This window comes from Felis catus, chromosome A2 (assembly GCF_018350175.1).
Source record: "Felis catus isolate Fca126 chromosome A2, F.catus_Fca126_mat1.0, whole genome shotgun sequence".
Classification (NCBI taxonomy): Eukaryota; Metazoa; Chordata; class Mammalia; order Carnivora; family Felidae; genus Felis; species Felis catus.
The window spans coordinates 12,239,818-12,263,496 of NC_058369.1; the positions used below are offsets into that span (position 1 = coordinate 12,239,818).

Here is a 23,679-nt window from a genome sequence, read left to right on the forward strand (position 1 = left end):
CGAGTCCATGGCTACGATGAGGCACTGCTCCCAACGAGACCACTAGAGCCCCTCAAGCAGAGGGAAAAGGAAGTCAGAGTGGTGTCCGGGGTGAGGAGGGTTCAACGCTCCCTGCTGACTGTGCCCATGGAGGGCCAGGTGCTTCCTGGGCCCTCCTCCCTCTCCTAGAACTAACTGGTGGGAGAATGCTGCTTTGAAGAGGAAGCATCTCTTTATGCCAGATTTGAGAGGACAGACACCCCATCCAAAGCCCTTGTTTACAGGTGGGGAGACTGAGGCAGCAGGCACAGAGAGGAGCCAGAGACCTGGACACGAAGGCTCCCTCAGTTTAGCTGTCGGTCCTAAGCCATTAACTTGCCCTCGGAGGCTCAGCCGTTCTACGTGCTGAGGGGGAACAAGGCCCATCCTAAGGGCAGGGGGCAGGGCCTATGGCTACCGAGCAACAACCTGCCTGAGATTCCACAGCCCAGACTGACTCCAACTGAGGATGTCATCACTCGAGCTCATTAAGTCAATTCAGGAACTCGGGGGAATGTGCCCTGCTTCGCTTCTGCTGCATGAACTTGTTGACGGCCGACCTGTGTGCCTCCCAAGCCTGTGGTACTTGTGGTAACAAGCTGGGATAGGGCCTGTGTAAGGGCCAGATTCCGAGGGGAAGGAGCTTTAACACACCTCTGTAACTGGGCAATCTCTTGACTGATATCATCAAGTTCCTTCACACCAGTGAATTCCCCTGATCCAAGAGAACTTGAACCATCCTGGAACCAAATTCAGACACAGGGTTAAAACTTGACAAGCTGATGGGGCGCCTGGGTGGCTCAGTCGGTGAAGCGTCCGACTTCGGCTCAGGTCATGATCTCACGGTTTGTGGGTTCGAGCCCCGCGTCGGGCTCTGTGCTGACAGCTCAGAGCCTGGAGCCTGTTTTGGATTCTGTGTCTCCCTCTTTCTCTGCCCCTCCCCCACTCATGCTGTCTCCATCTCAAAAATAAATAAACATTAAAAAATTAAAAAAAAAAAATGGACAAGCTGAGGGTTGCCTGCCTCCCTCAGTCGATGTAGCCTGTGACTCTTGATCTCGGGGCTGTGAGTTCAAGCCCTGCACTGGATGTAGAGATTACTTAAAAATAAAACTTAAAAAAAAATTTTTTTTTTGACAAGCTGACCTCACCACCCAGCAGGTGCTAGTATGAGGGATACAATCTCCAATTCACTAGGGCAAGTAGCAAAAGTGCCAGAACCAGCTGGAAAACTATCCCAGTGGCCCAGCCCCACCCCCAGCCCCTGGTGAAGGCCGGGGCCATGAGAAGGCAGGCTACAACAGCAGGGCACTGGCCTGCTCACATGGGTCACTGCCGCCACCTGGTGGCAGGCTGCAGGAAGCCACAGGAGCATGACAGGGATGTGGCCAGCGGTACTCACCTGGATGGGAGTGCCTCTCTCCGAGGGTGGGATCATGTCCGGTGAGAGGACCTGAGGGGGGTCGATGCCTTTACTGACCTTCTGCTGAATGAAGTACATAGCTAATGCGAATTGGTCTTTACTTAACTTCCCCGTTTGCCTCGTATCAGCCAGGGCCCTGGGAGAAGGTGGGATGCTAATTAGACATCAGACAAGAATTCAGCCCCGCCTGGGAAGTACAAATCACAGAACCCCTCCATTTAAAAAACGAACAGTGACAACACAAACAGAGGGGCACAGCAGCGACTCCTTTTCTGTTGACCATCCCTCTCGAGGACCGCAGTCCCGCCACTGGCCACCCAGGCATCCGGCCCTACGGCTGGTTAAGGAGGGGCCGTCAGCACAAGAAGGGGGGCCCCACCTGGCTGCAGAACCACCGAACCCCACCCCACAGTCCGAGGTGCTGGGCCTTTGGGAAGGCCTCATCAACAATTACCAGAAATGCAACCGGCTCTTTATGGCGTGTGTGCGGAAGACAGTGAGGGTCCGGTACGGAGCCGCTCTGGTGGAAGTGAAAGCTGGGCCCGAGCGTGCACCCTTGGATCTTCAGCAAGTTCCCGCAGCCCTGGGTTATCTGAGCAGCCTGAGCTGCTGGTTTTCAACGGGGATGACAGCAGCAGCATTTTGGGTCGTCGTCACGAGGAGCTAGGGCCTGGACGGCCACCCGCGGCCGTGCTGCACCGGACGGCTCCTCGCTGCTAAGGGGCCCCGCTCACGTGGCCTTTGGGCATCCTGGTAGACGGGCGGCACGTGGAGCTCCCGTGGAGCCGGGGTGGGGGAGAAGCTTCACAACCAGCCCGGTAACGGAGGAGCTGGCCGTTACGGGAAGGAAAGCCTCACGCAGTAGGACAAGGCCTCCGCATCTGCAAAACTGTCTCACCCTGGCCACTGCGCAGGCGGTCTCACTTCCCACTGCATTCGTGACCTCGTGACACCTCTCTAACTCGTAGCCAAGGAGCTGGGCGTGGTGAGCAGACTCGGGCCCAAATACTGACGCACAGGGCCACGGGGAGCACGGAGACCCCACTGAATATCGCTGACACGTGCTGGTTTACAAACATCTTCATTTTTGTCGCAGTTTGAGGGCGAGGTGTGAGGATTCTGCCTGTAAGCGTCGGTCCTGCCGCCTCGCCTCGCCCATGGCTGCTCCTGGGCTGAGGCCTCTTCTCTCCAGCCCTCTCCTGCTCCCGGTCTCTGAGGGAGTGTGGGCTCCGAGGCCTGCAGGCGGGGTGCTCGGCCAGCCACCAGCCGGGGAGGCCTACACGCGCGTTCTGGCTCCGTCCTTGTTTCCTCCCTGCCGTCCCTCTGGGCGTGCTATCTGCGCTCCCCCTGCCCCCCGCAGACAAATCCGGACTGGCCTTTTACTCTCCCAGCGGTGAGTCCAGAGCTTGCTCGTTCTGTCTTTCCCCTCTGCTCCTTACGCATTCCCTCTTTTAATCCAAGCGTATTCGTGATTTCACCGTGTTGCTTCCACGTTGTGGCGTCACTGGCAGGTGGAGGGACTGTCCCTATACTACAATTGGGGCGCCGCATCCCTACCTCTGAATCACATGCACGTTCGCTTCAGGGTGATAAAGGGCACACGCATTTTATCGGTTTCTAAAAGGGGACACCACTTGGGGCGCCTGGGTGGCACAGTCGGTTAAGCGTCCGACTTCAGCCAGGTCACGATCTCGCGGTCTGTGAGTTCGAGCCCCGCATCAGGCTCTGGGCTGATGGCTCGGAGCCTGGAGGCTGTTTCCGATTCTGTGTCTCCCTCTCTCTCTGCCCCTCCCCCGTTCATGCTCTCTCTCTCTCTCTCTCTGTCCCAAAAATAAATAAAAGTTGAAAAAAAAAATTAAAAAAAAAAATAAAAAAAATTAAAAAAATAAAAATAAAAAAAATAAAAAAATAAAAGGGGACACCAGATCTGAAGGGGCGGAGAATGACTGCCCCTGACCTGTCGGAAGCAGTCGGCCTCCACTAGCTGTTTTGGCGACTGACTCTGGGTGTCACACACCTGTGAAGGGAGAGCCTGTTCTCTCAGGTCGGGGCCTCCCGTCACAACGTGGACATCTATGAATTCTTGCCAAGGGCAGCTATTTCCACAAGCTACTGAGTGACGTGCTGTCACTGCTCTTCTACTAGGCACTTAGCCAAAGGATCCAGGAGTGCTGATTCATAGGGGCACATTACCCCAACGTTTACAGCAGCGCTATCAACAATAGCCAAATCATGGAAAGAGCCCAAATGTCCATCAACTGATGAATGGATAAAGAAGATGTGGTTTATATATACAATGGAATCCTACTTGGCAATGAGAAAGAATGAAATCTGGCCATTTGCAGCAACGTGGATGGAACTGGAGGGTATTATGCTGAGTGAAATAAGTCAGTCAGAGAAAGACAGGCATTATCTGTTCTCACTCGTTAGTGGAATGGAGGATCATGGGGGAAGGGAAGGGGAAAAAATGGTTCAGTTTTAAACAGAGAAGGAGGCAAACCCATGAGAGATTCTTAAATACAGACAACAAACTGAGGGTTGATGGGAGGGCGCGAGAGAGGGGAAAATGGGTGATGGGCATCAGGGAGGGCACTTGTTGGGATGAGCACTGGGTGTTGAATCATGGGAATCTACCCCCAAAATCAAGAGCACAGTGTATACACTGTACGTGAATTAACTCAACAATAAATTCTATTAAAAAAATAAAATAGGGCGCCTGGGTGGCTCAGTCGGTTAAGAGCCAACTTCGGCTCAGGTCATGATCTCGCGGTCCGTGACTTGGAGCCCCGCGTCGGGCTCTGGGTTGACAGCTCGGAGCCTGGAGCCTGTTTCGGATTCTGTGTCTCCCTCTCTCTGCCCCTCCCCCGTTCATGCTCTGTCTCTCTCTGTCTCAAAAATAAATAAACGTTAAAAAAAAATTAATTAAAATAAAATAAAATAAAATGCCACTGCTCTTGCTTGGAGAGGTTCACTTCTCCAGAATTATACAGAAATTCCCTCCCTGTGACTCCCAAGTGAAGCCCCCTAAGTCCTGAGGACAAAAGTTAGAAAGTGACTTTCACCACTGGCCAATTACAAAAGGAGCCATCCCAGCACTGGGAAGACTGCTCTGGTACACCCTGAAGGAAAGTGAAGGTGGGGTAGTCCCCATGGCTGGGGACCAGAGTCCTGTTGACCACTCACCCCCCTGACGGCAGTGGAGTCGCTGACCTTCACAGGCCTCCTAGGGAAGGCGGCCACAGCCCCCACTGCCCAGGGTGGCTTCGCTAGAGTCCCTGGAGACGTACCACACACTCGCCCCAGAGGGGCAGGGCCATGCGTCTGCACCCTGACTAGCTGTGGCAAAGGCGGGGCCTCCTGCTAGAACCAGCAAGAACTCGCCCCAGACACTCAAGCAAATCGCCCCACAGCTTTCCAGAGGGACTAAACAGGCAGTGAGCTGACATGCCCAGGATACGGGGGAAGGGCCTTCACACTCGTACCTCACTCGGCACCCCGATCAGCCTGCTGAGGATTAAGTGACAGGCAGAGGTGGAGGCCCTGACCCCCAGGCCCTGAAGGTCATCCGCCCTTCCTTTAGCACAAAGCTTGTTTCCTCGGGGCCCCTCGGAGCCACCCGTGGCCATCACCTCCACACGGGAGGCCCAGAGGGAGCAGGCGTCCAGCTACCCATCCTTACCATATGTGTGCTAGAAGGTTCTGGGTGAGGCCCGAGTGCATGAAGATCTCCTTCACCTCCTGGCCACTCACGTAGCCATCCAGGTCCAGGTCGGTCTTCAGGAATATCTCGTCAAATCGCATCTTGTCTGCAACCGGCACCACCCAGCTCACCGTTGGCTGAAAGGGGTTTCAAAACCATTAGTCTAGAGCTTCTAGACTATAAACCATAAACACACGCTGTTAAAGGGCTTTCACATGCTCCTGATGGATGCTCTCCGTGCATTTGGGCAGCACCACGAAATGAGAGGGCAAACCGGAGCCCCACTCTCTAAACAGGGAAACTGAGGCAGAGAGCAGCGCACACCAACTCGGTCAGTCTCGCCTGGTGGCCAACGTGCACCTGTCCCACCCCATCGCACAGCCCCCTTCTCCTTGTATTCAGAGGGAGGTAGAGACCCAGCAGGTCCAAAGGGACTTGAAGGGAAGCCAATGACCTCCTTCCAGGAGGGGACTTCAAGTGTGCCAGGCAAGACCCTGCTGACGGTCCACGCTAGAAGGACGGCCTCCTGAGAACCAACCAGCCCTTCCTGGCCCTCTCATTTTCTGCCTGCAAACACTTCTCTGCAGCTCCCAGAAGTATTCTCAATGCCCACAGTTGAGGATTCTGTACTCCACCCTTTGTCCCCGTGACATGGCGATCCCCCCGTGAGGCGTCCCAGCTGGCACTGATGGGCAGTGAACACGTCTGCCCGTGTGAAAATGGCATCTGCTAGACAGGCAGGCGCTCAGGGCCCCCTAGCGCTGGCTGAGGAGCCCGGGCCCCCGACGAGCATGCCGTCCACCCGCAAAGCCCCACTGCCCCCAAGGACCCTCACAGGCGGACAGAGCTGAGTATCTGAGAGCCCAGCGTAGCATCATGTCTGCAGTCATGGGGCTTGGCCACCCGCTGCACGCGTGACCCCTCACACCGCCTGCTCAAGTCTACGTGAGGAAGGCAAATGCCACTGAGGGTTCACCGGGGCCCGGGCACCTCCTAATCCAGAGGCACCAGGGCCCCTCCCACCGTTAATTCCAGACGCATCACCTCTGACCTTTGGTGTGCTCTCCGAACCAAGTTCCACAGTGCCTCTATCCATTTTTATAGAGATGTTCCTCCTTATCTGCTTTTTCTGAACAGGTCTCCCTCGTTATCCTAATCCAGTGGGATCCTGACCCAAGCACCGGGAATCCAGAAAGCAAGGGTGGGAAGCAAGGGACACCACATTACCCGTATCATTTCGGTTCCAGGATTTCGGATAGGGAGTAGAATGATTTAGTCTGCCACGGATTTATCAGAATCCATGGGCCGAATTCAAACAGCAAGGGCTCAGGCAGCAAGAGTTCAGAGACCTGCGTTTTACGCGTCCCATTATACGAATTTTGTAAGCCACCCCAGGGGAGGCATAAAGACACACATAAAGGATCTCTAGCGAAGAAGTTTGCCGCCTTCATATCCAGTGTCTGGAGCAAGCTAAACCTCAGACGCCAAGCAACCCAGAGAGGAAGTAACAGTGGGTCAGACAGGCTGAGCTGAGGGGGACAACGGTTTCTGTGCTCCGCAGGTCCCAAGAGGTTACCACTCTGGGATGACAAAAGTCCTGACGTTTGGTGTGCAAACAAAATGGCTTGCTGCCTGATTTCTGAGATCTCAGAGCAGGTCGGTGGCCAGACTCCAACGCCCAGCCTTTTCCTCGGAGCTGGGTCTCCCAGAAGGGGCTGGTCTGGCAGCCACAGGCCCCAGTAAAGGGGAACAGACCCTGCTGGCTGGAAGTGCCTACACCCCGTAGCCGGCTGGGAGGACAAGACCTGGTGGCATTAGTCTGGAGGTGAGAGAAGCAGAGGAGGGGACAGCATGGTGACTGTGGGTCCCCAGAACTGCTCGATCTCATGTCTGTGATTCCACCAGTGCCCTCATCCTTAGGGAAGGGGACATACGTCTTCTTCCCTCCCCCACCCTGACAGAGGCCCCTGGTAAAATAGGTCTAGTGGTAATCAGCAGCACCCTCCCAGGATCCGGGGAGAGTCACCAAATCACCATGGATCTGGGTTACAAGGCTAGTCAGTCTGCACCTGTCAGCAACTTTGGCCCCACCTGCTTCCTTGTCAGTAAAACCTATTACCACTAACCTAACCTACGGTAATTAATAAGAACTCTTGGCAAGAATTTTGCAGACACAAGGCGCTAGGTTGTCTTAGAAAACAATAGCTCATGCGGGTCCAAGTTACCAGCCTCGGCCCTTGCTTTAACTCCACCCCCATCATTCTTCCTGTTTCTACAGGTTCCCACTTGAGAGCCTTGGCATATGCTAGTCCTCCGACGGCTTTCTGTCATTCAGGGATCAGCTCAGGTCACCTCATCAGTGACCGTCCAGTTGACCCCACCTACAGGAGCACCTCAGTGCTTCCAGGCTGGGCCCTGTTCTGCTTCTCATAGCCATCTGACCTTCCTTAGTTTATGGTTATGCTTATCGTCTATCTCCCCAAGGAGGGCAGAGGCTAGTCCCACGGTCACTGCGCATGTCCACAAAGTGCTGGGCATGGCTGGTGGTTTGCCGAGCTGAAGGTGCCCACACTGGACCATCTGGATGCTGGGCTTGTTGACCGACAGCCACGTGAGACTCACCATCCAGAGGGGAAGCCCCATCACCTGTGCCTCTCCACACGGCCATGGCAGTGACGGGGAACGTATGACCCCCCCAACCCCCAACCGACCAAACCACCTCGGCCCTCCCTGATGGGACCCTTACTCTTCGGTGCAGCAAGCTCCTGGAAAATGAGCCACCAACCGCACCCGCCCAACCACCACCAGGCAGAATGCTTAATTTTAGAATGATGTCACGTGCAAGAGGAATCACTGTCTGGTCGTCTATTTCTGTAGCGTTCAGTGCCTGACAATTTGGGGTTTTCTTTATTGTAATTTAAGTGCCTGTCATTAAGCTTTTGATTGCCGAGGCACCCATTTCAAAACTATCCATCTCATATAAACACACTGCCAGCCACACAACTAGGAGGCGCCAGGCCAGCCCATGACGGTCGCCACTAAAAAGCTCTGGGTGACCTAGACAACTGGCCGCCTGAGTGACCCTGCTTTTCCCTTCCCCTGCTTTCATTCCCACTCTTATGTTTTAAATTCACCAATGAAGAGCGAGCCTGAGAAACCCTAGGCCCCCACCCTCGACCCCGAGAGAGGCAGAGTCCCGTGCCCGAGCTCACTCTCTCTCTACCCACGACCTTGCTGTGGTGGCCCTGGGGGTGACACACACTCTGCAGGACCTGTGAGCAATGAATCGTCTTTCTTCAAATTTTCCGGATGGTTGTTGCGAAATGTAGGTGCACTCTGCAATCCTACCAAGAACCACAAAGACACCTCCTCCAGGCCAGAAGCGTCCGTGGGGGCTCGTCCCAAGTCACGGGGGCCCGAGTGAGCGCCACAGGCGCTCCTGGCCGACAGCGTCACTGACTGACAGGCCGAGACCAACACAACACATTTCTACTTTTATCGTTCGTATCTGAACTTGCGTGGCGGCGCTGGCTGGCCCTCTTCCTGTCACCTTCACTGCTCCGCCTTCGAAGCCGCAAGTGAGGCAGAGAGCAAGGCATGACTCAGGATGTACTCACGGCCACGTTCTTCCATGTTTTAGATCACCTCAAAGGTGCCTCTTTATAAAAGAGCCCTCGATGGTGTGCTGCATTTGCCAGAACAAGATGTGTCTTTCTCACACACAAGACGCTGCCCGCTGGGACTCAGAGCCCCCATGCTGTCCTCCTGACGAGACAGACGCCTCCGCTGCTGGCTGGTTGTTCAACAGGCTCACTGAGCATCCAAGCACCTGAGATTGTTCTGACACTGAGATTCTAACCAAGGACTAACTGTTCTCATGAAGCTAAGGTGGGGTGGGGGTGGGGGTGGGGTGGGGTGGGGAGGAGACCGAGGATACACAATTAACTACACACCAAGCCAGGCGTGGGAAATCTACAACGCAGCGTGGACAGAGCCCGGGGCACGCTGGCTGTGGTCACGCCAGGGCCCCCCGATAAGGTGCCCCATGAGCAGAAGCCTCAGGAAGCAAAGGGCTGGGGTGTGATCTGGGAACACACCGCCCAGCAGAGGAGCTACCTGAGGCAAGGGGGACAGAGACACGAGGAGAGAGCCCAGAGGTGGGAGCCAGCTGAGGATGTCTGAGGAAGGGCGGTATTTGTGTGCAAATGAATGAGAAACTTAATTCTGCATCCCCGTTGCAACGGACTGAATGTTTGGGCCCCAACCCCTCCCCAGAACTCATGTGTTAAAACCCTACCCCCAGTGAGAAGGTATTATGAGGTAGAGCCTTTGAACGATGATTAGATCATGACGGTGGAGCCCCATGAATGAGATCACAGCCTTTATAAAAAGGACCCTAGAGAGCTCCCTCGCCCTTTCCACCATGTGAAGACACAGCAAGAAAATTCCATCTGTGAACCCGGAGCTGGACTTTTATCAGACACCGAATCTGCCGGTGCCTGGATCTTGGGACTTCCCAGCCTCCAGATTTTCTGTGAGAAGTAGATATCTGTCATGGTCACCTATCCTATGGGACTCCATTACACTCAAACAGACTAACGTACCAATCATAAACATTGTTTTAAAAAACGTAATCCCAAGGGCGCCTGGGTAGCTCAGTAGTTTGAGTGTCTGGCTCTTGATTTCAGCTCAGGTCATGATCTCAGGGTTGTGGGATCTCGGTGCTGAGCATGGAGCCTGCTTAAGATTCTCTTTCTCTCCCTCTCCCTGCCTCGTGCACACTCTCTCCAAAATAAAAAAAAAAAAATTAAAAAATAAAAAAGGTATGACAGTTAAAAACATAATCACAAATGTTACCTTTTGGGGGTCACAAGTTACTTGCTCGCAAGATGCATCTTGCTGGGACTCTATACGTGCAAATGGCTACCCTGAGAAGCAGATACTATACCTGTGTTTGCTTGAGACTGTGCTTGGGGGACAAGCTTCCCGTGCTGTTCAGGCTGCTGACGCTGCCGTGGGAAGGGGTGGAGCGGAGGCTGTCTTTCGGCGGGGGGCTGGCGGGCAGGACAGGCACAGCTCCTGGGAACACGGTCTTCTTTCTCTTGGAAGGTGGGATGAGGGAGGGGGGCAGGACAGAGGGCACAGGCTCCTTCTCGAGGGCTCGGTACACCAAGTGCATCGCCTGTGAATGCAAGAGAATTACGTTCAGGTGGCCAGGCACAGGCCTGCTCTTTCCAGGGCTGCAGTGATGTGACATGGGCTGCTCTTTTTGAGGTCACTTCCAAGCTGAACAGAGTGAAAACTAAACCTTTTCTGATGAGGTATCTTCCAATGCATAATTTTTCCAAGAGGTGTGTAATCACACAAGACCCACATGAGCACAAGAGGAGTTCAATCATGCCAGACTCCACACATGTCCCTTCACCACACAGGAGGGCCACCAGCTCCAGGGCTGAGGACTCCCACAGTACTGGAATTTGGAAGTCTAAAGACGCATTGTGATGTGCATACGCCTGTTTCAGGCGGGCAGAGAAAAGAAACTTTCTCTAAAACAAAGATTTAATCCTGTTTTAAAGTGTAATAAAACCAAACCAAAATCACAGCCCTTCTCCCTTAAAAAGATCCCTTGTTATTTGCAATACAGACCAGATCACTAACATAGGTAAAATTTATCGTCACTTAAAAACACTACAGGGGCGCCTGGGTGGCGCAGTCGGTTAAGCGTCCGACTTCAGCCAGGTCACGATCTCGCGGTCCGTGAGTTCGAGCCCCGCGTCGGGCTCTGGGCTGATGGCTCAGAGCCTGGAGCCTGTTTCCTATTCTGTGTCTCCCTCTCTCTCTGCCCCTCGCCCGTTCATGCTCTGTCTCTCTCTGTCCCAAAAATAAATAAACGTTGAAAAAAAAAAAAAAAAAACACTACAAAGGGGCACCTGGGTGGCAGTCAGTTAAGCGTCCAATTCTTGGTATGGGCTCAGGTCATGATCTCAGGGTCGTGGGACAGAACCCCTGTTTAAGACTCTCTCTCTCTCTCTCTCTCTCTCTCTCTCTCTCCCCCCCCCAATCCCCCCCTCCGATTCTTCTCCACTCACATATTATCTAAAATAAAATTTTTAAAATTTCAAAAGAAATTTTTAAAAAGTGCTACAAAATGTTAAACCCAGCTAGTGATGAAAAAAAACCCAAATGACACAATTATAAGACCCATTTATAGAATAACATAAATCCTGGCTGAAATGATGGGAAATAACAAAAACAAAACAAAAATGGAAACCCAGGGCTCCTGAGGCCGTGAGGGGAGGGGCACGCGTGCGGGCTCACTCTGGGCCAATTATTCCATTCCTGGGCATCACCCCAAGAGCAGTTAAATGATACAAATACCTCAAGTCAGTGTGGCCAGAAGAAATATAAAAAATAAGTAATAAGGGACTAGGGAAGGGGAAGCTAGTGTTCGCTGGGGACAGAGTTTCAGGTGTGCAGGATGAAGGGTCCCCGAGATGGGTGCTGGTGACGGCTGCATAGCTGTGTAAAATTATTAATGGCACTGAATCACACACCTAAAAATGGTTACAATGGTAAATTTCACATAATATACGTTTTACAATTAAAAAAATAAGAATAATGCACTGCCAGTAAAAAGAACAGGATGATGGAGACACACGGAAAATGCTCAAAGTGAAAAAGGCAAAGCAGAGATGACGGAGGAGGTGGGGAAAGACCCAACCAGTGCTGGTGAGGGTAAGGGGTCAGAGGGCACTGCTGGAGAAACTTCTAACCTCCCTGGGAAACGGCTGCAATTGAATCTAAGTTTAAAATCCTCGGGGCGCCTGGGTGGCTCAGTCGGTTAAGCGGCCGACTTCAGCTCAGGTCACGATCTCGCGGTCCGTGACTTGGAGCCCCGCGTCGGGCTCTGGGCTGACGGCTCAGAGCCTGGAGCCTGCTTCGGATTCTGTGTCTCCCTCTCTCTGACCCTCCCCCTTTCATGCTCTGTCTCTCTCTGTCTCAAAAATAAATAAACGTTAAAAAAAAAAAATTTAAAAAAATAAATAAATAAAATCCTCAAAGGCTTTACACACATATTACAGTAAGGAAATAATAAACCTCAATTCATGTGTATGTGGTAAATCATATTTTAAGGAGGTTTATGATTTCTAGAATGGAAGATGAATCTTAGGGATACTAGGGAATTCCCAGGTAAGTTACAGTTGGGTTTTGTTTTTGGTTTTGTTTTTGGCTTAGTTGAACTTAACTGCTATTTATTAAAACACCATCCTTAACTACAAGAGGCTACTTTATTCTACTTTGAAATTTAAGGGAACAAGGTGAGTGAATAAATTCCCTGAATGGGAGAGAAAGGTCAAAGGTGTGAGGTGGAGGGAAGGGAGGAAGAAGAGGAGGGGTAGAAAGACACAGGCCCGGGGTGAGGAGGGCTGGCATGTGAGGATGTCAGTCCGGTTGCTGGGGCAGCTGAAGAGCAGGGTGGGAAGGTGCAGGGGCGTGGAGGGAGAGCACCCGCCTGGGAAGGCAGTCTACAGGGCACAAGAGCCCTAATCAACAGAGACAAGCCACTGCCACTAACAGGAGAAGGGGTGGAGTGCCGGGGCTCTCGCATAGGCATAAGCAGACCCGAATGCAGATGGCGGTGTCTTGGGGCACCTGCTGGGCGCACCTACACGTATACCTACTTCCCAGCTCTGTCTACTGAGAGGGCCTGAAAGCAGTTGGCACCCCGGGGGCCCTGAGCACCCCAGAGCCTACATGGTAGTTTCTAACACCATTCTCCACTACATGGAACCGGGGCTCCCTGGAGAACTCGGGCTGAGGCAGGAAACACACAGGAGGAGTGAGGAGCGTCCCACTGTGCCAAGAGGAAGCAAGTGCTCAGAGAATAATGGGATGTGACCAGAGGAGCCAGCTGGGAGCAAGTCCAAATGGGCAAAAGAAATCATGCCGCTAAAAAACTACAAACACGGCGGGGGCGCCCGGGGGGGCTCAGTCAGTTAAGCGTCTGACTTTGGCTCAGGTCATGATCTCGACAGTTCGGGGGTTCAAGCCCCACGTCGGGTTCTGTGCTGACAGCTCAGAGCCACCTGGAGCCTGCGTCAGATTCTGTGTCTCCCTCTCTCCCTCTCTCTCTCTGCCCCGCCCCTGACTGTTTCTCTCTCTGCCTCTCAACAATAAATAAATGTTTAAAAAAAAAAAAGCTTGCAAATGTGGAACAAAGGGCGCAGCCATGAGTCCACTCGGACACAAATTCCTCACAGTAGAAGGCTCACTGGGAAATGCGCAGGAAGTGCCAGAATTACAAACTCATCTGGCAACCACCACAATCCTCGCTGAATCCCGCGAGGCTCCTGGGAGGCCTCGAGAACTAGCGGGCGAGAGTGGAAGAGACGGGGGCATCCAGTCTCCATGTGTCTCCCACGAGAGACCGAGCACACAGGAGGAGAATAACCCTGCCGGGAGAAACCCCGGCCTCCGCTCTGACTGCAATCCAGGTGCATACCATGTCAACAACAAGGGAGAAGACATCCCAGGTCCTGTCAGTGGCACGTACCCCAAGGAAAAGGAGCCATCCCCGTGGTGGGGTCCTGCCCCACGTATATGCACGACCTGGACCATCATGAGGAAACAGCAGATATCCCTGAGCTGAGGGACACTCTACAAACTGCTGGCCTACGCTCTTCAAAATGCCCATATGCCCACGAGACAGAGACAGACGGAGATGCCTCCAGATCAGAGGGCATGAAAGAGACAGAGCTACAGAACATAACACAGGAGGCTAGAATTTCTTTGCTGCAAAGGACGTTTCAGGAACAACTGGCAATGTCCGAACATCCTCAGATAATAGGTTAATGATGTAACAATACAGAAGACAGGACACGTAATAAATACCATAGTAACTTAGGCAATGCCAATGTTAATTTCCTGGGTTTGAATTGGACACTGGTTACATAAGAGAATTCACTGGTTTTAGGAAATCCACCCTGAAGTATTCTGGGATGAAAAGGTATGGTGTGTACAGCTTCCTCCAAAATGGCTCAAACGAAATTTTTATGTGTGTATACATATGCACATACGGCAAGAGTTAGGAGGAGGATAAAGCAAAGTGGTAAAATAATAACACTGGGGAATCTGACTGGAGGGTATTGAAAAGACTTCTCTGTATCACTGCCACTTTTCTTTAAATCCAAAGCACATCAAAATAACTACTTTCCAAAAATCACAGAAGAAGTGGTGCCTGGGTGGCTCAATCGGTTAAGCGTCTGACTCTTGATCTCGGCTCAGTCATGATCTCACGGTTCGTGGGTTTGAGCCCCACAACGGGCTCTGCGCTGGCAGCATGGAGTCTGCTTGGGATCCTCTCTCTCCTTCTCTCTCTGCCCCTCCCCAACCCTCAAAAATAAACTTTAAACAAACGAACAAACAAATAAATAAATCCGAGGGGGAAAAAAACGAATCCAGAAACCCCACATGAGCTGTGTTTCCTTCCTCAGCAGAGTAGGAAAAGAGAGTCACAGCAGGGGCCTACCACAGCAAACTCATCTCTGTCCAGGTGCCCATCCTTGTCGATGTCACTGAGGTCCCAGACCTGCAAAGGAAAGAGAGCAAGGCCAGTTACTAGGGAGGTGGGGGGGGGGGGGGGGGGGCACTGAGGCTCCCTGGGGAAGGAAGCGTGTCTGCCAGAACTCAGATTCCGTGTGCTCGGTGCACACCGGGGTTCAGACGAGGCACTCAAGACGCGTTGGGGAACCCCTCGGCAGGTTCTCTGCAAAACCATCAGCTGACGAAGTACCATCAACTCCAAGATCCCTCCATTGTATTGTGCTCACTTTCTCTAACAAGTGATTGTAATTACAACCATGTCCACCTTGCTTTTCTCTTTATCGTCTTACAAGGAATTCTTAGATAGGAAACACGGCTTGGTTTCGGCACAGGTGCTGCTCCGAACACAAGCCCCCCCCCCAACCCCATTCACGGTGTGCTTGGCCATGGGCACACGTTCGAGGTCTGTGGGGTCTCGTCTCCTCTCCCATTGGTGGATGGTGAGGCAGGTGACACAGAGCACGCTTGCACCCTCAAGATGAGGCAGGTACAGGTTCCTATACCGGGTCAAAGGCCATGTGCCAGACTGTCTAAACCACAATCAAAGCACTAGCTTCCTGACCCAAGTCAGCATCACCAGAACCAGCAGGCCTGCCTGACTCGGCAACACTGGGTGGGGTGCCAGTACCCAGAGCGAAGCGGACACCTGGGGTCCGAACGTGGTGCTTCACATGCCGGGACCTCCTCAATCAGGAGCGACATCAGCCCAGAGACAGTTCTCATGTGCAGGCCCTCCTCCCCAACCCTGCTGCTGTCCTTGACTTGGGCCCCTCCAATCGTCCACAGAGGCCACAGCCTCCAGTTGGCCTCTTTGCCTCTAATCCTTTCCCCAGGGTTACCACAGGAACTGTTCTAGAATGCACTCTGAGCCTGCCCCTTTGCCTGGCACATGGACCCCATCCCCCCTCCCGTGCCCTACACAGGTCCCTGTACCACAGCCCAGCTTCCAGGGACTCCACCTTGACCTCTAGGGACCCCAAACTGTTCACAGTCCCTTCAAGCATGTGGACGCCCTTTCGGAGGCATTCTGCATCAGGCCGAGTGCTGTATGCCTCTGGTTTCAAATAAGGAAGAGTAACTTTTCCAAGCAGATGGCACTTGCTCAGGGAACCAGGACCAGAATGAGAACTCCTGGCTCCATTAGCCTCTCTCTGTCCGGGAGCCCCTCCACCTCAGCACCACGGACATTCGAGACCGCGTCACTCTCTGTGGTGGGGCTGACCTGGGCACGGCACGGTGTTGAGCAGCATCCTCGGCCTCCACCCACCGGAGGCCAGCAACACCGGACCCAGGTGGGACAACCAGAACTGTCTCCAAACATTGCTCAAAATTCCCTGGGGGAGGAATTGCCTGGTAAGAACACCAGCCCTCCCGAGCATGCCTCTGCTCATGCTGCCACGCACCCCTTCTCGTCCCATCACTGGCAACCCATCTCTTTACTCTAGAGAACACAACCCACAAGTGCCTACTCTAGGAAGCCTTCCCTGCCTGCCCCATACCCCTCTGCCCTGGCAGATCAGGCATCTCCCCTCTGCCACTGTCCTCAGTGGGCAGAATCACAATTACCAGGGAAGCACTGGGTAGTAGAGGCTTTACCAGGGAAGAGTGAGGGACCTGGGGACCACCTAGGACCTCATTCCCATCTCCATGAGACCCTGAGGGGCTTACTGGCCACTCTGAAGGCCCCCATTTCCTCATCTGGAAAATGAAAGTGACGCCAACCGTAACAGGGCGGTTGCAAGTACTAAAGGACTTCATTCGTGCAAAGTGTTCCAATGGGGCTTGGCACGTATTAAGCCCTCGGTAAAGAAATATTAGGATCTCAACCACTAATTATTTTGGATCTTAACTACTATTTGTTTATTTGACCTTCTGGACTGTATCTAATTTCATCCCCATCTTCCCAGTGCTCAGCACGAGGGCTGGCCCAGGGCAGATTCCAAAACTTCCTGAATGCCTGCATGGATGGTTGGTGCACGGGTGCACAGGTAAATGAATGTATGCACGAGTATACTGACGCATTCATCATGGACAGCTGGGTGCGCAGATAAATGGGTGCGCAGATAAATGGGTGCGTGAGTATGGATGCACACACAGACGGGTGGGTGCACAGTTATGAATGTGTGTGTGCACGAATACGGATGCACTCGTGCACAGGTGGGCGGGTGAATGGATGTGGATGCATGAGTACATGGATGAACGGGTGCACATAAGGCTGGTGTGTGAAGAAAAGGAGGGAAGGAGAGAGTAGCAGATGAGAAGTGACCCCTGTGTCACAAGAGCTGGAGCCAGGGCAGAAGACTGCAGAACGCGCCCTTCCTAGCCAAGCTCCCCTCTAACGAAGCACGTTCCACCTCTGTCAAGTCTGTCTTGTTCGTGACTTGGCTCTACAACATGATTATATCCATCATCGGGTACTTTGCAAGGACTGCCAAGTAAAGGCACACAAAGTGCAGGAACGGGTCACCCCATCCCGCTGCAATTACAACTCAGGCCTTGGAAAAACTATAGGTGATCAGCCAGGGTCCCCATCACAGAGCTCCACCGACACCATGCCACGGCCAAGAGCGAACAAAAGGATTTGAGAGATTCCCCTTTCTTAATTTTTTTTTTATAAACTTTGGTGTATTTACTTAGAGAAGAGAAAAAATGGGAAGGAGCAGAGAGGGGGAGAGAGGATTCCAAGCAGACTCCACACTGTCAATGCAGAACCTGATGCGGGGCTCAAACTCACAAACCCTGAGACCATGACCTGAGCCGAAATCCAGAGTCGGATGCTCAAACAACTGAGCCACCCAGGCGCCCCTTAGTGGCCTTCTTTCAAAGCAAACTGTTAAGGTGGGCTCTACCTGGGTCCTACTAAGCGGGCCAGTGTCCAAAAAAGTCATAATCAAACAGAAACGTTATTAGGTGAATCCAAGTGGACAGGAATTTGCACCTTTCCCAGAGGTTCTACCAAACGTCATGAGCTAGACCCACAGGCGTGGCCTAAGGTAGCAGGGACCATGCTCAGTCCCCTGCTGGGCCCGTGACTGCCACATCGTCACAATCCAGTCCAGACAGACGACATCCCTCCCATCTCAATCCAGAGCAGGGGACTCAGTACAGCCTTGTGGAACTGGGCTTTGTGCAGAGCAAACACACAGTGCCATGATGCAAACCTCACTGGAGGGAAAGCAATCCGGAACAGAAAGCTGTACCTAAAAAATTTGTATTTAGGGGTGCCTCAGTGGCTCAGTCGGTTGAGAGTCCGACTTCAGCTCAGGTCATGATCTCACAGTTTGTGAGTTCGAGCCCTGTGTTAGGCTCTGTGCTGACAGCTCAGAGCCTGGAGCCTGCTTCAGATTCTGTGTTTCCCTCTCTCTGCCCCTCCCCCATTTGTACTCTGTCTCTCTCTGTCTCTCAAAAATAAGTAAAAACAAAAAAAATTTTTTTTAATTGTATTTAATAGAAACAAAGCTGAGGGTTTTTTTTTTTTTTTTTTTAAAGCGAATGTATAAATTTTCTCTAAGCTTGCAGCAGAATTTAAAGTAACCTCACCTGGGAACCTGGATGGCTTAGTCAGTTAGGCATCTGACTTTGGCTCAGGTCATGATCTCACAGTTCATGAGTTCGAATCCTGCATCAGGTGAGCTCATGGCCCCGCTTCAGGCAAATAAGAACCCCACTTTGGGTGAGCCCCACTTCTCTCTCTGTCTGTCCCTCACTCACTTGCGTCCTCTCTCTCAAAAAAATAAAAAAATAATCTGCATCTTAAGTTCTTAAGCAGAAAAAAAGTAATTCTAAATAGACAAGAATTATAGATGGACACTCCCACACTTCTCCCCAGAAGCACACAGAGACAGGGAGATCCCAGGTCTGGGTTCAAATCTCACCCCTGCCCACCTCTGGGCCCTGGGCAGTGAGATCACTTCTGAGGCTGCCTCCCCACGTGTGCAATGGGCCCACACCAGCATCTTGTCCCAGGCTGCGGAGCATCTGTGAGCCACACCCATGAGGCCCTAAGCCAGCATGACTGTAACAAATTCTCCATCCACATCGGCTCTTGCAAAGCCCCCTGATGGTGCACAGCCATGCGTAGAGCCTCCAATGTGTACGTGGGCAGGGCCTATGGAGTTCAGCAGCACTGCAGGGTGTAAGAGAACCACTTACCCGGCCCAGGACATCAAGAGGCAGCTTTGAGTTCATGAGGACCGGCTTGACTTTGTCTCCAGAGAGCAAACCATTGATGGGTAAGAGGCTTTCAAAAATTCCATCAAATTTGGCCTTTTCTTCCACCTAGTTGGAAAGAAAGTGTGCCTGTGTGAGAATCCAAGATAAGCTCTGACCCGCAGCTGGATGAACACGGGCAAGGACCCACCACTGGCCTCGCCGAAAAGCACAGGACAGCCTCATGGCAGTTCAGAGTGAACTTCTACCCGGTGGCCAAGGTCAATAGAGGGACAGGGCCTGGCCTGGGCCTCACTCTCCACCACAGGGGCTGCCTGGAAGACAAGGACCACCACTTCCTCCCTCCCAGGAGCGCACTAGGACAAGACAGATGAAGGCCTGAATGGCTGTTCCTTCTTTAGGACAAACGATGAAAACCAGGCATCAACCTACAGAACTAAAAGAGCTCAAGAACCAAATATAAAAATAAACCAAAGACTTAAGGGGGCTCCTGGGTGGCTCAGTTGGTTGAGTGTCCCAACTTCGGCTCAGGTTGTCATCTCGTGGTTCAGGGGTTCAGGCCCCGTGTCGGGCTCTGTGCTGACAGCTCAGAGCCTGGAGCCTGCTTTGGATTCTGTGTCTCCCTCTCTCTCTCTGCCCCTCCCCTGCTCGCACTCTGTCTCTCTCTCTCTCTCTCAAAAATAAATAAACATTAAAAAAAAAAAAAAAAAGACTTAAGCAACCAATTACCAAAATCAACTTTAAGCAGAGGAAATCCTCTCACAGTAAAGAAAACAATTCTAAAAGCTGCTCCTGAACAGAGAGGTGTGAGGAGGACTGATGGCACAGAGCAGAAGCTACTGAGTCCACTGTCAAACATGAACTGTGGGTCACACATCCAAGGGCCATCGGTGAGGCGGGTCCAGGCAGGGCCCTGAAACCTGCCCTCCTCCAGAAATAAAGCCCACAGCCACTGGCCCCTGGGGATTGCATAACCCTCAGCACCCACTCCGTGAGCAAGCCGGAGCTGCTGCTGGGTGCACTAAGAAAACACCCTCAAGGGGCGCCTGGGTGGCTCTGTCGGTTAAGCATCTGACTTCAGCTCAGGTCATGATCTTGTGGTTCATGGGTTCAAGCCCCGCACCGGGTTCTGCAATGTCAGCATTGAGCCCGCTTTGGATCCTCTGTCTCCCTCTCTCTCTACCCCTGCCCTGCTTGCTCACCTTGGCTCTCAAAAGAAAAGACCCCCCCAACAATAAGAACGGACAACTAAAATGTGGTGCACCCACACAACGAACTATTATTCAGCCTCAAAAACAAAAGGAGATTTTGACACAGGCTACAATGCGGATGAACCTTGAGGGCATCATGATGATGGACAGAAGCCAGCACACAAAGGGCAGGGGCTGTATCATCCCACTTATGCGAGGTCCCTAGAGGAGTCACACTCCCAGAGACAGGAAGCAGATGGCGGGCTCCAGGGGCCGGGGCAGGGAGAGGGGGTTAGTGTTCATGGGGACAGAGTTTTAGTTTGGAGCAATGAGAAAGTTCTAGAGATGGACAGGGCGGAATGGATGGACAACAACATGAATGAACCCAACACTAGGGAACTATACTCTTAAAAATGGTCACGATGGTAACCTTTATGTCACGTATATTTTGCCACAATTAAAATGCAAAAAAGAAATCAGAAAGGAGGGCACAAGCCGATTCTGTAGGCACAAGGCCCTCGAGGCACTGAGGTGAGCGCCCCGTGTCAGCCCCGAGGGTCTGGAGCGCTGCTCTGAGCAGCCCAGTGCTCTCCCAACAGAAAAGAATACGTGTCACCTCAGGCTGGTCTGTCAATGTTTCTCTGACTGAAACTTGAAAACAGTCTGCCCCCATCACAGCACCACTCCTTCCCAGCCTGCCGCGCGAGGCCTCGCAGCCTCCTCAGGCACCAGCCCGGCTCCCGAGTCTCCTGAGGCCCCACACGGGCCTGCCAGAAAGGGATCGGAACAGTTCCAGGAACGGGATCTCTCAGGCATTGTTTTCCATAACAGAGCAGCTCGTTTTCAAAGCAGGTGCCTTGCAACTGGACTACGAAGAAGGAAATCCTTTGGTACTGGGACCGCTGCCAGCAAAGAGCTCCCCTGCTCACGGGGGTGACTTCGCGATCCCTCGGTCACTTGAGGCCTCCTCCTGCCCTGTCCCTGCACCAACCTCCCCCTGCCCAAACTCTTCCAAGGAGGGGACAGAAAAACTGTATAAAAAACAGGACAGAGGTACTTGAGGCGGGGACAGGGTGGGGGGGGGGGGAAGGTGTCTTGATTTTACAGCAACACTGTTATTAATGTCAGCATTTAAGCCAAATAAAGGCGAGGAAACGTGACAGTCCCCTCAGCACGAGTGGGGAGTGAGGAGGTCTCGGTACGTGGAGGACCGTCTCTGTGCCCCACATGCTTTTCCTTTAGGACTAATTCTGTGCCTATTAGAAGGCACCTCTCGTGTCTTCCTCCGCTGCTTCTAGAAAGATGTGGGATGTGGAGAGGGTCCCCGTACACTGAGAGAAGATTTTCAAAGAGCAATGAGAGCATGAGAGAGGAAAGAATAACACGTGAACTTGCTAGAAAGAAGAGCGACAGCTGCAAAGACGTCTTGGAGGTCTTCATGCTTGCCAAGTTCTCACAATTGCCTCTTCTATCCTGACGAACCAACCCAGGCAGCAAAAGCCACAGAATATGGCCTAGAAACACAAAATGTGACTGCAAAATCTTCAGAACCCGTTGCCGGAAACTCAGCTAACTGCTTTAGCAGGGCAATGCCCAAAAAGGTCACGGGCATTTCAAGAGATTTTCATCTGCAAAAGTGTTTTGGCCAAATTCTGTGGCAAATAATCATCCCATGCCATGTTTTGAACATCGTAAATGGCTCAAACGACCGCACACGAAGGACGGCTGAGGGGCGCTGACCGGGGCTCACTTACCCTCACAGCCCAATGGGCCTCTGCGGACGGCGGCGTGACCATCAAGGGGCTGCTGGTGTCGTGCTGTAAAGGGAGAGAAACGATCACTGGTGGCTGGCCCAGAATTAAACTACGGAGGATGTGTTAAGGGAAAGGATATACATTTCAAAGTGCTTTCAAAATGAGGAAAGACCTCAAAAAGTTAAACGCAGAATTACTGTATGTCCCAGCAACTCCACTCTGAGGTGCAGACCCGAGACCTGAAATGAGGTGTGCAAATGTTGAAACGTGAATATTTATGTCCACCAACAGATGAATAAATTAACAAAACGGGCTAGACCATACAACGCAACCTGGCTCAGCCATGAAAAGGAACAAAGTGTAACACCCGCTACAACACAGAGGAAGCCTGAAAGAAGTGAGATCACCAGATAGAACAGGTAAATCCATAGAGACAGAAAGATTAATGGCCGCCAGGGGCTGGGGGAGAGAGAACCGGTGAGTGATTACTTCGTAGGAAAGGGCTTCCTTTCAGGGTGATGGAAACGTTCTGGAACTAGAGAGGGATGCTGGCTGTACAGCACTGTGAATGTACTAAATGTCACCAAGTTGTTCGCTTTAAAACGGTAAATTTTACGTTATATGAATTTCGCCTTGATTAGAAAGACAGAGAGAGAAAACATGGATGGACAGATGATATTAGAAGAGCATGAACTTGAACTTACGAATTTAGGTGGTGGCATGTTCAAAGTCAGATTGCTCAAGGTAACTTCGTGGCCGCTCTGTGCACAGGCCACTAGTCTCAGTGCAACATAGAAACCCTGCAAATCCAAGAAAGGGGAAGGTGTGAACACCACCCAGCTGGCAATGACAGGGGGTGAGCTGTCTGCAGCCGTGGGCTTCAAGAGAGAAGGATTTCACATCGCTCCAACACTGAAGACTGAACGTGTAAAACTCAAGAGTGTTGAGCCGAACTGGTCTCACCCTGGGAGCACTGTTGAAATGAATATAGCAGGGGCACCTGGGTGGCTCAGTCGGTTGAGCGGCAGACTTCAGCTCAGGTCACGATTTTGTGGTTCATGGGTTCGGGCCCCACGTCAGGCTCTGTGCCAACAGCTCAGAGCCTGGAGCCTGCTTCAGATTCTGTGCCTCCCTCTCTCTCTGCCCCTCCCCACTTTTTGTGCTCTGGCTCTGTCTCTCAGAAATAAATAAACATTAAAAAAAAAATTAGGGGTGCCTGGGTGGCGCAGTCGGTTAAGCGTCCGACTTCAGCCAGGTCACGATCTCGCGGTCCATGAGTTCGAGCCCCGAGTCAGGCTCTGGGCTGATGGCTCAGAGCCTGGAGCCTGTTTCCAATTCTGTGTCTCCCTCTCTCTCTGCCCCTCCCCCGTTCATGCTCTGTCTCTCTCTGTCCCAAAAATAAAAAAACGTTGAAAAAAAAAAATTTAAAAAAAAAATTAAAAATAAATGAATGAGGGGCGCCTGGGTGGCTCAGTCGGTTGAGCGTCCAACTTCGGCTCAGGTCATGATCTCGTGGTTGATGAGTTCGAGCCCTGCGTCGGGCTCTGTGCTGACAGCTCAGGGCCTGGAGCCTGGTTCAGATTCCATGTCTCCCTCTCTGTCTGCCCCTCCCCCGCTCATGCTCTGTCTCTCTCTCTCTCTCTCTCTCTCTCTCTCTGTCAAAAATAAATAAACATTAAAAATTTTTTTTTAAATGAATGAATGAATGTGGCAAAGTGGACTTAGTCCATTACATTCTGAATGCTGCAAAATTTCCATTAAATATAGTTTTTATACCTTTATTGTTTTTCAAGTAAGCTCTATGACTGATGTGGGGCCTGA

At 52.2% G+C, this 23,679-nt stretch overlaps 1 protein-coding gene across 16 annotated transcripts in view; it reads right to left on the reverse strand.

Moving 5' to 3' along the window:
- Window positions 1-23,679, reverse strand: part of EPS15L1 (epidermal growth factor receptor pathway substrate 15 like 1) — a 98,409-nt gene that overhangs the window by 47,151 nt on the left and 27,579 nt on the right. For all 16 annotated transcript variants that reach the window (XM_045047713.1, XM_023246793.2, XM_023246812.2 and 13 more), the window contains 8 exons: window positions 22,563-22,658; window positions 21,859-21,921; window positions 18,897-19,022; window positions 14,671-14,730; window positions 10,090-10,323; window positions 5,121-5,278; window positions 1,421-1,577; window positions 673-758 (listed from right to left, as the gene is read on the reverse strand). In XM_045047713.1, coding sequence (XP_044903648.1) covers window positions 673-758; window positions 1,421-1,577; window positions 5,121-5,278; window positions 10,090-10,323; window positions 14,671-14,730; window positions 18,897-19,022; window positions 21,859-21,921; window positions 22,563-22,580 — 902 coding nt within the window. In that variant the 5' untranslated portion in view covers window positions 22,581-22,658. The remainder of the gene's footprint in view (window positions 1-672; window positions 759-1,420; window positions 1,578-5,120; window positions 5,279-10,089; window positions 10,324-14,670; window positions 14,731-18,896; window positions 19,023-21,858; window positions 21,922-22,562; window positions 22,659-23,679) is intronic.